The 17050-nt window shown below is 38.7% G+C and overlaps 1 protein-coding gene across 1 annotated transcript in view; it reads left to right on the plus strand.

Moving 5' to 3' along the window:
- LOC127660367 (rab11 family-interacting protein 2) overlaps positions 1-15792 on the plus strand; it is a 33218-nt gene extending 17426 nt beyond the window's left edge. The window contains exon 6 of the mRNA XM_052150504.1: positions 11151-15792. Within this exon, the coding sequence (XP_052006464.1) occupies positions 11151-11381 (231 nt within the window). The 3' untranslated portion in view covers positions 11382-15792. The remainder of the gene's footprint in view (positions 1-11150) is intronic.
- The last annotated feature ends 1258 nt before the right edge of the window (positions 15793-17050 follow it).

Genomic DNA, 17050 nt, shown 5'->3' on the forward strand with positions numbered 1-17050 from the left:
GTGACAGAGCGGGCAGAGAAGGGCGCACGCATGGATTCGGTGGGCGTGTATTGACTCTAACACTCGAGCTGGCTGTGCCCGCTTTATGTGAGTGGGCTCTGATAGGGACACGGGAAGTGTAATGCTTGTGTGTAGGGGTGAACACTGGATTGTGGGCACATTTTCTACACATAAGGCATGGTTTGCTTTTTACAAGATTTCTTTGGGTCGCCGTGAAAACGGCATTTGAGTGCAGGCAAGCAGGCAGTATCACCGGCTTGTTGGCTGCTGAATCCACCACTGCAGTAGCCTGAGAGAAGGGGACTGACAGGGGGCGAAGCTTTGACGGTGGTCCGGCCGCGGCGGGACAGAGCCGTCGTTTCCTCAACAAAGCTAGGAGGACTTCGGTTGCTCAGGTTTCAGCGCAATCTTAGGCCGAGGCCCGCGGGGGGGGGCGGCGGTCTGCGGCGGCTGTCTGAGCGCAATCTAGGGCGGCTGCCCTGTCGACGCTGAGAAGTCTGGCTTTGCTGAGCTGGGCGCTGTGAAGAGGCTCGTGCAGGAGGCTGGTCACGTGGGTGGCCTGCAGAGGAGCTAGCGCAACGAGGCAGGAAGAGATTCATGGCTTGGGTGGCTTTCTGGACTTCCGAGAAACGGTCAACAATGCCACTCACCGCGGAACGAAGAGACCAGACGGAGAGAGCGGCGCGTTGAGGAACGTGGAGCGTTCAGCTTCTCCCATGTCAGCTAGCGTTAGCCATAGGTGTCTCTTGGTCACAGTCAGCGCGGCCATGCACTTCCCTAGGGCTTGAGCTGCAGCTTTGGTGGCGCGAAGGGCGAGATCCGTCGTGCTCCTTAGATCTGAAACAGCCTCTGGGTGCCTGCCTTTCTCATCCCACTCTCGGAGAAGGTCCGCTTGGAGGATCTGCAAAACGGCCATGGAATGCAGAGCAGATGCGGCTTGGCCGGCGGCGGCATAGGCGCGGCCAACACAGGCAGAAGTAGTTCTACAGGCCTTAGACGGGAGCACTGGCTTAGACCTCCATCTCGCGGAGGGCGGGCAAAGATGTGCTGCTACCGAATCCTCGACCGGGGGATGGAAGAGTAGCCCCTCTCGGTGGCGCCGTCCACCGAAGAGAGAGAGGTGGAGACATGGGATCGGTTCCTGGCCGAGAGAGGCGCATTCCACGATTTAGAGAGCTCGGCGTGGAGTTCCGGCAGGAAGGGAGCGGCCCGGGCCGCGGGCGCCGCGCGGCGACGGCTCTGAAGAAAGTAGCCGTCGAGTCTGTTGGGAGCCTGCTCAGAGGGCGGTGACCACTCGAGCCCGAGGCGGGTTAGTTCTTCTTCGACTCCGGCGCGGGTCCTGCTGGATTCCTGGGCCGAGGAGGACCACTCCTCGCTGTCCGAAGCCATGATGGAACAGCAGCCCTTATCCTCCGCCTCGTCATCCGAGATGGCAACAGTGCGGCCGCTCTGCGGCAACTGCGCGTCCCGGGGGGGCGGGGAGGGTGAAAGCGAGACTCGAGGGAGAGGCTCCGGCGAGGTAGTCCCTTCTAACACCGGTTCCGGCAGCCTTTGGGAGCGGCGCTTCTTTCTGCGCGGCGAAACGAAAGGCGGCGCGGCGGCTTCAGTCTTGAGTGCTTCGAGTCGAGCCCTCAGGGTCGATTTCGGAAGTTCCTCGCAGAGGTCGCATCCGCCGTCAGCGAGGGCGAGCTCTGCATGTTCCAGTCCCAGGCAGAGAGCGCAGATGAGGTGGCGGTCTCCGGCGCTGAGAGGGGCGCGGCATGAGGCGCAGGTGGTGCGAGGCATCTTTAAAAAGACGCTCGTTGCTCTTTTTGTGAAGTTCGCTGAGGAACTAGCTTGCTCTAAAAGGATACGTCGCCGGATGGCGTAGCTCGCAGGATGGCTGAAGGTGGCGAAGACGGCCGGCTTCTTCGACGCTGTCCAAGCTTGCTAGATGCCCCTCGAACGGCGACGCGGCTTCTGCAGTTCAGAGATGCGAGCGCCGCTGAATAGATGAAAATCAGGGTTCCAGCCTACTGAACTTACGCTTATATGCACTCTAGCCACGCCCATTCTGGCGGGCTTTGATACAGTGACGGCGCGGGCGCCTCTCATTGGACGCGAGTTCACTCAAGTTCGTCTATAGGCTGCGGCAGTTGCCGCAGAGCAACCAGTGAGCTCGCTAGCTAGCCCGCTCAAGGTATGCAGCTGCTGCACTGCGTTGACAATGGATACAAAATTAAGGATAATTTTTTGGCTTCAATATCTCAGAAAAGATGAATCTTTCCCGTAGCGTAAGCTAGCTTACGCAATACGAGAGAACCTCTCGTAAGAGAACTAATGTTAACAAATGGAACCTTATTTTAAAGTGTTACCAAAAAGTGTAATATTAATATGAATATTAACAAATTAAAATTGTGTGAGTATTTCTAAATTTAAAGCTGATGTAACTTTTTCTGTGTTAAAATACTTTCTCCTATCCCAGCTTAATATTCAGAGACAATTATAAGTAAGCCATTAATGGGTTAATTTTCTTGAAAACTGTAAAAATTGTGTCTTTGTGGCACTATGAAAATTCCTTTTTCGTTTGTTTTGAGTGACACATCTCAAGAGATAAAATTAAATTTGCTCAACCAAGGGCATGAGTGGGGGGTGGAACGATCTGTTTGTTCGATATACGGCAGGTGGTATTCCGAAAGTGGTTTTGAAAACTGTCTTATGAAAATATGTCTTATGATGCACGAGTTCACGTGCACTTACACATGTGAGTGTTTGGTACCAGAGTGCTGTAGGAATGGTTGCTTTTGAAACGGAGTCGATTCTCTGTACTGCCACTACTACAGATAGAATTATTGTATTTTTTCAATTTAATATTAACTTGTTACTGAAATTCTGATACTTTTGACATCCCTAGTCCAGCACAATCTGACCACGTTTGTCACAAGTTTTCAAAACTTGCCCAAACTTTTAATTGGTCATTTATTGCAGCCCTATTATACACAGAAGTGGATGAAGCTGATCTCTGAGCATCACTTGTGGTGCTCTGCTTGGAGGACCATTTATCTAATTAACAGCTGAAATGGGTGGTCATCGTCTTTGATCTGTATGTAATTTGAAGTAGTGTGATGTTATTAGTGTGCTTCCATTTTGTTCGCAAGCCATCTTGGACTGTATGTTTTCTAACTCAATAATAGGAAATCTAATCATTAATAATACACAATTTGTCACTGGTCCAATTTTACACTAAAGGTCAAAGCACGGTCAGCGTTAAACATAGAAAGGGGGCCTCTCTCACTTTGTCATAAATAAACTGATTGTGATCGTCACTGTGTCCATCGTGGAGTAATACGATGTTTGGTTGCCATGTGAGAATAGCCACTGAAGTGATTTTGGAACTGGAGATGCATTGCTGAAAATGGATTTCCTCACCCGTTTACAAGGTTATGGTAGCACCGCATCCGTGAAATAGTGTCTCTGGCACTCTGAGGCCTTAATTAAAGGATGAGGGGAGAAAGCAGCTGAGGCATTTCAAAGGACTTGGAGTTCTAGATTTTCAATGCAAAGGCCCTCATTAGTGCCCATAATGAGACAACTGAAGAATGCCAAGTGGAAGTCTTATCTCTCCCACACTCCTGATTGCCTAAATCAGCTCATCAGCAGCTTGCCAGCCAGTTCATGGTCATTTCCTGGGCTCTTTTCCCTGCCCCCACTTGCTTTTACCCTGGTGCTTTTACAATTCATGCAGTGTATCTTTCTATAAATCTTCCATTCGTGCAGTGGTCATTGGGCTGCATTGGCCAGTAAGCTATTGTTTGGCTTGCATTACATTGTTTTGTCTTTTGACTATTGAATGATGCATCACAGCTTTTGTATTAGCATTACCAAACACTCAAGTGTTAGACCCTCAACTCATCTAGCTGTATGTTAGAGAAAGCACATGATAAACATTTTATTCCTTTAGTTTCTAGACTGGCAGTTTTATGGAGGCAAATTTACTCTGCTGTTTCCCCTGTTTTTATTAATTTTAACTTAAGGAGGTTGATCATAATGAAAGTGTCACATGTAGAAACAGCTGTCCAATATTGTGCATCAAGTTTAAGACCAGAAGCAAGCTTAAACGGTGAGGCTTGTTCCTGCCAGTTATTCCTTCCTTAACAAGTTCAATCTATGAATGCACAAATCTGCCATCAAGGTCATTAATAATCTTCAATTTGATATTTATACATATTAACACAGTTGTTATGCTTTTATATTGTGATTATTGTCACAGTAGATTTGGTGTCATTCTTAAGAGATATTTGAATTGTTTGAAATTAGATCCGTTTATGTGTCCTATTATGTTTATTTCATGAAACATACACTTGTTTGTTGTTTTTGGGTGAAAGTTATTTTGTACTTAACTAAGCGCAAGTAATTAGGTACGACTGCGAGACATTGACTCATATTTGGACACCAATTCAGTGAATAAGCTCTTATAAAACAAACAAGATTTTATCAACTGACAACATTTAATACTTGTTTTCACCTTGACAGCAAAAAGTGTGAATCTGTCAGACAATTGATGGCAGATGAGGACATGTTTCCAAATTGCTGTTCCCACAGTATCTTCATGAAGTCAAATCCTGACACTTTTAATGTTAGCACATAATCACTCCTTATGAGAGAACTGAGGCTTTAGCATTTAGAACAACACCTTTAATGAGCTCATTTATCAAGTAAATCCTAAATTGAAGGAAACATTACAGCATGTTTGTTATATTACTTAAATCTTTCAAAAAAATTCTTAAGTCATTTTCGCTGGTTTTCTTTGGCAGCCCAGTGTTGTTGGTCCAGCTACTACGTGGCAACATTGTTTATGTCCATGTAACGATTTGCAAACTAATGTGAAGTGTTTAAATAAACACGTCATGTTTCATGTGTGAAGTTTCCCCAAGCAGATCAGACCCCAGTGATGCCTAATATTTTGGGCAAAAAGAAGCCTATGACTTATTTAATCAGGGATGGAAACTACTCCCCTTTTGCGAAATTCACTATTTTGAGTCCAAAATATTAATATTTTGTAGATCCGAGGAGTTTTATTTTTACGGTCCAGCTTTTACAGTAATAAATGTGTTTTATAGTTTAACATGTTTTACAGATGTAAACATGAGGCCTCCAAATACTTTTTTTGTGTAGATATACAGTTGAAGTAGGAACTTTACATACACTTGGGTCAAAGTCATTAAAACTTTTTTTTTGACCACTCCACAGATTTAATATGAGCAAACTATAGTTTTGATAAGTCATTTAGGACATCTACTTTGTGCATGACACAAGTAATTTTCCAACTGTTGTTTACAGACAGATTGATTTATTTTTAATTGATTATATCACAATTCCAGTGGGTCAGAAGTTTACATACACATAAGTTAACTGTGTCTTTAAGCAGCTTGGAAAATTCTAGAAACTGATGTCAAGCCTTTAGACAATTAGCATATTAGCTTCTGACTGGAGGTGCACTGAATTGGGGGTGTACTTTCAAACTCAGTGCCTCTTTGCTTGACATCATAGGAAAATCAAAAGAAATCAGCCAAGACCTCGTAAAAACATTGGTGGACCTCCACAAGTCTGTTTCATCCTTGGGAGCAATTTCCAAACACCTGAAGGTACCACATTCATCTGTACATACAATAGTACACAAGTATAAACACCACGGGACCACGCAGCCATCATTTCACTCAGGAAGGAGATGCATTCTGTCTCATAGCGATGAACGAAGTTTGGTGCAAAAAGTGCAAATCAATCTCAGAACAACAGCAAAGGACCTTGTGAAGATGCTGGAGAAAACAGGTTGGCGAGTATCTATATCCACAGTAAAACAAGTCCTATATCACATTACCTGAAAGGTTGCTTAGCGAGGAAGAAGCCAGTGCTCCAAAACCACCATAAAAAAGCCAGACTATTGTTTGCAAGTGCACATGGGGACAAAGATCTTACTTTCTGGAGAAATGTCCTCTGGTCTGATTAACCTGTTGATATGCAATCCACCCCGTATGCGGAAGTGACATCACTCTTCTTACATTTACAATATAATTTATCATCTATAAATTTAATTAATGTTAACAAATTATACATCTTTTCAAAGGTCTAAGGGTTCAACATTGATATCCGATCTCTGTTTCATGAGCAAAATGCTCCAGAAACGGCAATTTAGTTATTTGTGCCAAAATGAAAACATGCAATATCAAAACGGGACTTCATACCTTTATGAAATCACGATCGCCAGATGAATCGAGTTCCCCACACTTGGGTCAATTGTCCATGTCAAGCGTTCATTGAAAAACCTCCAATAGCACTTTTTGTCCATAAAAATGATCAATCTGGGAAATATTGATATATTTTCCATTATTTACATGAGATCTTGCATGAAAGATTAACCTTCATCATCGTTCTTCAACAAACTATGCAATCTGAGCAGCATTCGTGTTGTAAAACTGTATATTATCTTATTTATTGTTGGCAGCCATATCACCCTACAGCTCTTGCCTGGTTGCCCACTAAAGCTAAGCAGGGTTGAGCCTGGCCAGTACCTGGATGGGAGACCTCCTGGGGAAAACCAAGGCTGGAAGTGGTATTAGGGAGGCCAGCAGGGGGTGCTCACCCTACGGTCTGTGTGGGTCCTAATGCCCCAGTATAGTGACGGGGACACTATACTGTAAAAAGGCACCATCCTTCGGATGAGATGTTAAACTGAGGTCCTGACACTCTGTGGTCATTAAAAATCCTAGGACACGTCTCGTAATGTGTAGGGGTGTAACCCCGGTGTCCTGGCCAAATTCCCCCCATTGGCCCCTATCTATCATGGCCTCGTATTAATCTCCATCCCTGAATTGGCTACATCACTCTACTCTCTCTGTGGTGGGCGTTCTGGCCCAATATGGCTGCCATTGCATCATCCATATGCTATGTAAAGTGCTTTGAGTGCCTAGAAAAGCGCTATATAAATGTAAGGGGAAAAAAATAAAATTATATATATATATATTTTAGTCTCATAATCAAAATGAGCATGTCTCCAAAGTCTATTTTAAAAAATACAATGAAGTTTTATTCATAATAGCCGAGCAGTGCAGTCAGATTTTGTTGTCTTGAAAGGCAGAGCCTTAATTTTACTCTGTACACCGGCAGCAATTTTCAGAGAAAAAAGCTAGCTTTAACATAATTATTTGTTAGATCATCTTCAAATTTGAAACTTAACTTCTTTAGACTTGTGGCTTTGAGAATATTGTATTTCTGGGTTGTCCTGGCACAGGAAAAAGGGTGAGGCTTGCAAGCCGAGGAACACCATCCCAACCGTGAAGTATGGGGGTGGCAGCATCATGTTGTGGGGGTGCTTTGCAGCTGGAGGGACTGGTGCACTTCACAAAATAGATGGCATCATGATGAAGGAAAATTGATGTGGATATATTGAAGCAATATCTCAAGACATCAGCCATGGAGTTAAAGCTCAGTCGCAAATGGGTCTTCCAAATGGACAATTTCAAACAACCCCAAGCATACCTCCAAAGTTGTAGCAAAATGGCTTAAGGACAACAAAGTCAAGGTATTTGAGTGGCCATCACAAAGCCCTGACCTCAATCCGATAGAAAATTTGTGGGCAGAACTAAAAAAGCCTGTGCAAGCAAGGAGGCCTACAAACTTGACTCATTTACACCAGTTCTGTCTGGAGGAATGGGCCAAAATTCCAGCAACTTATTTTGAGAAGCTTGTGGAAAGGCTACCCTAAATGTTTTAACCATTAAATAATTTAAAGGCAATGCTGCCAAATACTAATAAAGTGTATGTAAACTTCTGACCCACTGGGAAAGAACTTTTGTGCTGAAAGAAATGAAAGCTCAAATAAATAATTCTCTCTACTATTAATCTGACATTTCACATTCTTAAAGTAGTGATCCTAACTGACCTAAGACGGGTAATGTTTTCTACAATTAAATGTCAAGAGTTTAAATGTATTTGGCTAAACTTCTGACGTCAACTGTATGTTGATATACCTTACAGTTTTCCCTAAAAAAGCTACACTTAAAAATGTATGAATGTCTTTGCATTTTATAACAGAATATCAATCCAATGGCATTTATTTTAAAGAAATGTAGCAAAAACACTTTTCATCATCTAGATTCACTGCATAATGAGACTAGATATGATGACCATAGAATCTGTGGACAAAATGCACAAATAAATTCAAATAAGTTTGAATTCCTATAATAATACTGTAATAATACTGTGGGGCAGTCATAGGACTAAATTGTGTACAGGCATGATGAAAATTAATTGGCTTGTTGAATTTTGGGAGGTTGTAAGAAAAATTTTGAAGACCATCTTTACTGGTCCATTATACTGTATTTATTACATTATATTAACTTAGAAGACTCTTGGACTTCATCTAAATATACTTTAAAGTTATACATTTGATCAGTATTGGGGATTCGAACCCATGAGCATGGCTGTTTCCAGCCTTGCATACCAAAGATTCTGATTTAGAAATGTTGGGAATGATAACATTTGCCGGACAAATTTGAAAAAACAAAACAAAAACGGTTATTTCATTTTTGTGTTAATTTTGCACTGTAACACGATAGACTGCATAATAATATGATATAATAATAACAGCACAATCAAGTTAAATGAACTATAAACGTTTGTTCATTATAGCTGTTTTTTCATAATAAAAAAAAAAAGTGCATTATGGAATTGGCGTCCAATTAAACAAAAAATCAATAGAGCAAAAAGATAAACTTCAATTTGGCTCATATATTTCTTTGTGAAGGAAAAGATTCAAATAAAAATCGCTAGGTGAAATCAGGGGTCGGGAACCCTTTTTCACTGCCAATTTTAAAATTTTTGGTTGATGCATTTTTTTCGAAAGAGCCGACCACAAATGTATGTGCCAGAGAAAATTTAATAGTAAAAAGAATAATTTACTATTTTCATAAACAACGTTTTTCAATAAAATATTTTTTTTATATTGCCCATAGACTAGCTACTCAAAAACAAACAAATATGCAAATATTAATAGGCAACATGTTGCATTATGGAATTGAGTACACGTGTTTGTGCGGGTTTCCATAAAATTACTTGTCCAAAAAATTTTTATTTGCTTTTGGGCTGGGTGATAATTTTTGCTTGATTGATTTTGCTTTAGAAATTAAATCAATTTATTGAAACACAAAAAACTTAAACAAAAGACATTTCTAAATTCAAATGACACTTTGAATTTAGAATGAAACGCGAAAAAAAAAAATGTAAATAACGAAGTGATTAAAGAATCTTATATAGAACAACCTCCATAAATACAAACATTTACGGTCTCCAACGGCCCCATTTGCCATTGCGCAAGTATCAGTATGCGGCAACTGGTGCAAATTAAGAACTAAAGACAATTATAAATGTAAATGTAATAATCATCATAATAAATAATCCTAACGAGTTCTCTTGTGTTCCCAAAAAATGCTGCCAAATGTGTGTTCTTATCGAATGTGTTTGTATTGTGTTAACAGTTTATGCTGCCTAAAGAATAAAAAATAGATCTCAATTTTAGCTTTAATAAAAATATACCTGTATATATCACTGAATCTGCAGAGATGCGTTCACAATGTGTAAGGTGAACTGCTCCGTCACAGCACCTCACAAGGTGATCGGAGATCATTTGCAGCATTTTCATAATTACATTATTCTTCCAAACAGTTTTCAGATTAATGAAACAGGAAAAAGGAGTTATAACTCTTTACATGTGGTTGTTTCACAAGACAGGGTCCCGCCGCACGTCTCTGAACAAACAGTGAATCGGAAACGAGAACTGACAGCTTTTCTTTTGTCTGTTCTTAAAAAACATAATAAAATGTGTTTCTTCAAGCTTGCGTCTTTTTGACTAACAACATTTCTTGTCATGTGTCACTCCGAGACATCTTACAGGACAACCACCTGTTGCAGGTAGATGAGCAAAATTACCCACGCATGAAATACATTTGAACGAGGAGCTCGTGTACTGGATTGAGGCTCATTGCATTTTGCGGGTGGTGGGTGCTAGTTTCACAACCTGGGTGCATATAAAAAGGAGTAGTTGTATGATACAAATATATACAAATTTGGAAGAAAGGAAATCAAAACCGTCATTGACATCAAGCTTTGCGATTGCACCCACACTTTCTGCTGGAAAATTATCTCTAGAAAGTTTTAAAGGTTCATGTGTTGGTGAATGGTGAGACACCCGGCGAGCCACTTGATTTTTAACAAAGAGCCAAATGTGGCTCGCGAGCCATAGGTTTCCAACCCCTGGGTTAAATCATATAATTTCTCACCATGGCTAATTTCTTTCTCTTTATTTTTGACTATTTTCCTCCAATTTTACATAGCACAGAAGTGTTTTACTGCCAACATGAAGTCAAAGGTGTTCAGCATTTCTCTGCAGCTTGAGATGCACATAAGCCTGGTGTCCTTCTATCTAAAATGACAACGCAAAGCTGTTTTAATGCAATTCTGAAGTGAGAAGCTTCTCACTGCGGGCACACGAGGCGGAAATAACACGGGCTGCTTTTGCCAGTGTGCGGGTTACAATGCGTTGTAGTCACGGATTAGGACTTTACAAGCTTTCAAGAAAGTTTAAACCTCAGTGATAACTGGGATGGTTTCACGCTGTGCACTTGTGGTGTCAACTAAAGGGGTTGCTGTCGCTTCATTTTAATATTTTCACGGGACATTGTGTCCAACAATGTTTCCCAGATGACCTACTACGTCTGCTGAGATTCTGAGGTTCACATCCATGGTACCCTTTATGATCCCATTATGTCATAGAAACTGAGGAGCCAACAGTTTCCAAATGCTAAATTTCCACCGTTCGTGCTATATATACCAAGAAAGTTGTTCCTTGTGGTTAATTTTAACTTTTTTAACAAAACAGGGGATTATTATTTTTGCAGTTGTTCTTCCTATGTCATAAATATGTATGTCATGGGAATGCATTTATACTACTCCCAGACATACTTAAAGAGCAATCTTTTTTTAACGTCCCACAAGTGTGTTCTATGTCAAATGCAGTACAAACATTTGAACACATCCCTGATGTTGCTAGCACCTTATTCTACAGGTCCTTTTAAGATAACTATCATTTAACAATTTCCTGTATCCTTCACGCTTAGGAGCCTGAACATCTCCAGGCAAGTATGGCGGCCTACAGCAATCTCTCCTTTGAGGATGTTGTGCAGGAGCTCATAAAGCAGAAAGAGGTGGTGAGAAAAAAAGATGCTCATATTCGAGAGCTGGAAGACTACATTGATAACCTGCTGGTCAGGGTCATGGAAGAGACTCCTAGCATCCTCAGAACACCCTATGAGCCCAAGAGGAAAGCTGGAAAGATCTCAAAGAAATAAAGCAGCCTGGAGTTAGACTTAGCATATCAGATTTCTGGCTAATATATTGTTTGTTAAAGGACATTAAAATGTCGGCAAGTATACTTGTTCACACATGGACTGATTGTAAAAGTTATTCTGGGTTTTCAAGAATAATCAGATTTCTGGTTATTGAAGGATGACGGGCACTAAATGTGGCAATGCCAAACACCCTTTTTAGACTTTTTTTTTTTTTTAGAGAAACTAATACTTGTGAGTGAACCATTTTGGAAAATATTCACAAGTAGCCATTCATGGTTAAGAAAGGCTTTCTTGTGTGATGAGACCAATATTATGTTTGCACTGAAATAGACTATGTAAGTTGACTTCAACTTTGAATTCAGCACTTAATACTACTCAGTACTACTGTGTTTTACAATGATCAGTTTGCAATGGTATCACTGGGATGGACTGTCCATATGAGGCCTTTAAATTGCTGTTACAGCATTCACACAAACACAATTGGATATTGAAAAAACCTGATACATTTAGTTACATGTTTGTCTTATAAAATATGTGGTGAAGCAAGGAAACTCGTAGATTACTGGGACCGCAGAACTTAAAACCTATATTACGTGTATACTGGATGTCTGGAAGACCACGTTGGGTTTGAATGAGTAACTCTCCTTGAGTGTGTTTACATTAGTATGTATGATCAGACTTTTTTGGGGGTACCAGATTGATTAGTTGCAGGTTGGTACATTAACTTTTGGAATTTTTTTCAAATGATTCTACTAAAATGAGATCAGTGTTATAGAATTACACTACTAAATGTTTATTTTGAGCTTGATTTACAATGAACAAAATGTATATGTGAATAATACTCTTCTTTTTTTTTTTTTTTATGTCTAAGAAACAAAGAAACTCCCTCCGTATTATATACTGACATCAAAAGTTTGGAAATGAGCATACATTCTCCAAAGACTTTATATTGAATGCCATGTAGTTCAGCTGGAATGTACTGATGCTGAATTTTCAGTAAACCGCAGGACTGTCTTTGAATACACCAAAGTGAGCCAGTCCGTCAGTCAAGCAGAAGTATTATATAGCCCCTTTTAACAACTTATTTAAACTTATTGGCTAGGTTTTGCTGAGCAGTAAACTAATGTACAATTCTAGCCCATGCTGAACTAAATGAAAACTTCTGCTAATAACTTTTAATTTGGTATATTTGCTTTTATCGTTTGATTGGTGTTAAAATTAATTTTAATGAAAACATTTCTGTCATTCTAGTTCATTACAATGCATTGCATGTTTCATGCAAAAAAATAAAATTAATAAGAGTTATGTTGACAGAAACTAGCTATGTACATTCAAGAAGAAAATGGTTTACAAGTTGAAGGCGGTAAATAGTGTACTGGTTTCCCCATATGTGTGTGCTTTTTTTTTATAGTTTTGCACTGCAGGACACTTCCTGCACTGCTTATTGTGATTTTGCTCATATTCTGTCATCAGTAGTACATATCTGGTGCTAAAACACTGGCTTTCGTTCTTGGTAACAGAGCATTTATTTCGCATCATGGGCTGTTACACTGGAGCATCTGTATAGTGAAATACTGTAAAACAATGGTGCATATTTGCTCCAGTTACTAGTATGAAATATGTACATTTGAGAAAAGAAAGAAAAAAAAAAAGATTGTAATGGTGGTTTAGTATACTGTATTATAACACATTTTAAATACATTAGCCCTTGATCTGAAGAACAAAACTGATACAGGGCAAATATTTAGGCCATAATACCCCTCTTTAGATATTTTTAAGCATGTATATAGCTCAGCAGAAAGCTTCCCAAATGTATTATGTCATAGTACTATGGTAAAAAACAAAATACTGTGCTGGTCAGCCATGCTGGAAAGCAAGTTTAATCTTGCTATAATATTAGGTCACGAAGTGTTGTTTTCTAACTGTACATTTTGTTAAATGTCTTGTTGCAAGTGTTATGTACTTACATGTGTGGAATTTAATATTTATGTTAAAATCATTCAGTGCCATGAGCAGTGTTACACCGTCTTACTGCTGCCATTAGGACCCTGGCTCAATGTATTTTCTTGGGTCAGTTATGGTCAAATTAGAACATTTATTAGATTTTGTACAACCAGAAGCTTAAAAAGAAGTCAAAAGTTAGTTCAGGATTCTTACAAAAGTCACGTTTACATCCTTTTTTTTATTATTTTTTTTTATTGTTAGGTTAATTTATTTAGAGTTCTCACAAATATGCTGATTTTATTACTAGCCAAAAATGTTCTATTGAATGTGATTCAGTTTAGGAAAGTCAAGTGAGCTATAGTTTACTCTTTACCAATTCAACAGCTCAGTTTAGTTACTTTAATTATTCTCTCTTTAAGGAGATGGACTATGCATTTTATGTTCCAAGAGTTTGTTTGTTTTTGTGAGCTGTTTTTTCAAGAGCTCATGATCAAATAAGGCACAAAAAAGCAAGTTTTGATCTGCATGTAATTGCTGAAGCAGTAAGGATATGCTGACTTCCATAAACAGTATAAATTGTGTTTTTATCATATTCAGCAGAGCACTTTCAATTTGTCTCATTGAACTGGAACTGCTGTGTATCTCTCTTTAGAGCAATTCTTTGTGGTACCCTGAATGTATTTTGATCAATCAGCAATGTCTGTAATCAAACACCGTGTTGATCACCCTGTATACAGTAAAAACTGCATCATCTAGCATTACTTTCATCACTTTTGTTTATACAGCTAAAATTATACTGAAATTATTAATTTATTTTTGCTTTCACTTAAACCAGAATATGAGGACAGTAGATTTGTACTTTGTTTCACATTATCAAGGTTTCACTGTGGATGATTATCAAAAATGTGTCAATCAGGCAAGTGTTCTCAGCAGAGGCTATTGAGTCCAATTTAGATTTTTTGATGAATGGCAGCCTAAGAATTAAGTGGGGTTTTTTATTTGTAAATGCAGTATCAAGCATAATTAACTCCACCACAGTCTAAACAATGCAAAATATATCATGCTAAATTAAAATGAAATCCAGTTCTTTAATGGTGGTGTCAATGTCTAGAATATTACACTTTTTTTCCATTTTTATTCATTTTCGTTTCTGCAAAATGTTTTATTTCTACCTGCTCTTCCGATGGTTTATTTGTTATTAATTATTTGTAACCTAATGGTTAATGGTTTGAATTACAGTCATCATACTTTCTGTGTTACTGCTATTTTCCTAAACATTTTGTTGGAAATACTTATTAATTTGTAGCCTGAAAGAAACTATTTAATGTAGATTTTGTTCCTCAGGAAAGGAAATATGGCAATACAAAAATGAAAACATATATGAAAGCAACAGTATCAACACAAATTTAAAATAGAATATATATAAATAGCAGTGATTTTATGTATTGTTGTTTTGTATGCAGTAATCTCTGGTGCTACAATTATTTCTCATATATTCTGTATCATATAGGTTTCCAATGTTTGCATTTATTTTGGCATGCTGCATGAATGAGTGTAGAAGAGAGAGCTGAGTGTATTGTCCTGTGACAACCACATACTGTTAAAGACACAAATTGTGCTACATACACTTTCAATACATTTTCTTTAATTCGTGACACATGTCCTTTGTTGCTTTGCTATACATATCAGAATAACAGCAAGATAGAAAAAAAAGCTTGTATAGTAATGCATGTTTTCTGCATTTTATTCAAATTCAAGACTGGGAAAACTCTGAAGTACAAATATTAATTGACACTGGTACACAATAGCATCAAAAACAGTCTTTATTTCAGTACTATTGTGGGCTGCTGATGTCCATATAAATGCATTAATTATATGAAAATTCATTAGACTTTGCAATTATCTCTCCCAAGCCGAGGGAATTTGGGATCTCCAGCTTTGTTAGCATTCACAGCGAACATTGTGGATATTGTTTTCTTTCAGGCAAATAAAAAGGAAGGAAATTCTCATTCCCACCCAAACAAATAAAATAGCCTCTTAAGCGACAAAGTGGCTTGTTAAACTTCTCACCTCATTTGTTTATGAGGTGTGTGTGTGTGAGAGAGAGAGAGATCTGCTGCATGAACAAGTGCCACTCAAGATGTTTACCATCTCCTTTAGAGGAGTAGTATCATTGCTCTTCATTCAAAAGACTGGTCCCTCCACAATCAGCCCAGAGTCCTCCACAGAGATACTCTCACTCGGCAAAATTTGGATGAAAATGGGGCTTTTTTTCTCGCAATGAGATGTAGATTAAAAGATATCTCTATTGAAACTGAGCGCTTCTCAAAGCGACATGCTGTATTTTCAGTAGTTCCTTCAAAAACACCATCAAAGTAAGCTTGAGACAATATGTTGTGCTAAATACATTCTTCCTGATGCTGTCTCTTTTGCAGTTTTTAGAGTAGAGAGTGGCTTAAAGTATTGATTTTCTTCTTTTTTTTTTTTTTTTTTTTGCTAATGTTATTGTTTTATGAGATTAATAGGAAGTGTATGGCAAAACATCAAGTCCTAGTGCATACATACTGTATTTAGAAATGTAATGGCCTTTGGCTGAGCATTAGGACAATGTTGAGGTTAAATATGTCTAATGTACAGCTAAAGTAACCATTTAACATATAACCCTTTTAAATGAGACATTTTCCTCAACTATAGTGATAGAAAATCAGAAAATTTATAATACGTAAGTACAATGTATTGTATTTCCATCTTTTCTTTATGATTTCATATTATGAGTTTTCTTTCATTCTCATTGAGTTGCCTGGCTTTTTATTTTATTCTATGGCTTTAAAGTAAAGCTTAAATTGTTAATAAAGTCTATCATCAACAATTAAATATCAAACCAAGCGGGATCTACAAATAAATTATTTTAGAGCTTCTGCCAAAAAATTACAAATATTTTTTTGTAAATTTTTGCTGGTTCAACTAGTTAGTGGATGTATAATGCCAATTCCCTCAAGTGCACACAGGTGTTATACAGTAGAGTAACCACAGGTGCAGTTCATTACATTAGCCTGGGACATGTTCCAGCATTTGACAAACAGAAAGTGTCCAAATAGGCTTACTATTTTGAACAGTGTCTATTGTTTTATTTATTAAGACATAAACTTATTTGTATAACAAGTGAGCTTGTGCTATCTTTCTTTTTTGATGTTATCTAATGTAATTACATTTGAAGTGTGGCTTAAGTGACCAAATACATTTGGATGTTCCACTTGTACCACTAGAGTTAATGATTATACAGCATTAGGCACTGAGAGTGGAAGGTGTAATGTTAATGACGTGAACTGTGGGTCATTTTAGATTGGTAATACATTAATTATCCTTTTTGAAGGACATCTAAAAGCCAGTAGTTACATTCATTACAGCAGATCGTTTTCCCCTTTGTATTAGAAATTCTATCTTTGGACAAGTTTAATGTGTACACAGGATTTTGATATCAGCCCACAATATGTGATGTAACCCAAACAAATAAACGAGGAGCACATTTTTTTGCTCACTTTTCATGAATTAGTAATAACCAACGCTTTAAATGTCCTGCTGTAGTTTTATGTCTAATTTTCCTTTGCTCAATAGCTTTAGCACATTCATTGCAAGATACTATTTCATTCTGTCTCATGTATGGTGGACATGGCATGCGCCATATCCCCTTTGCTGGACTCTAAATCCCAAAGGGCATGGTTTTA

This window comes from Xyrauchen texanus, chromosome 20 (genome assembly GCF_025860055.1).
Source record: "Xyrauchen texanus isolate HMW12.3.18 chromosome 20, RBS_HiC_50CHRs, whole genome shotgun sequence".
In the NCBI taxonomy this organism is placed as follows: domain Eukaryota; kingdom Metazoa; phylum Chordata; class Actinopteri; order Cypriniformes; family Catostomidae; genus Xyrauchen; species Xyrauchen texanus.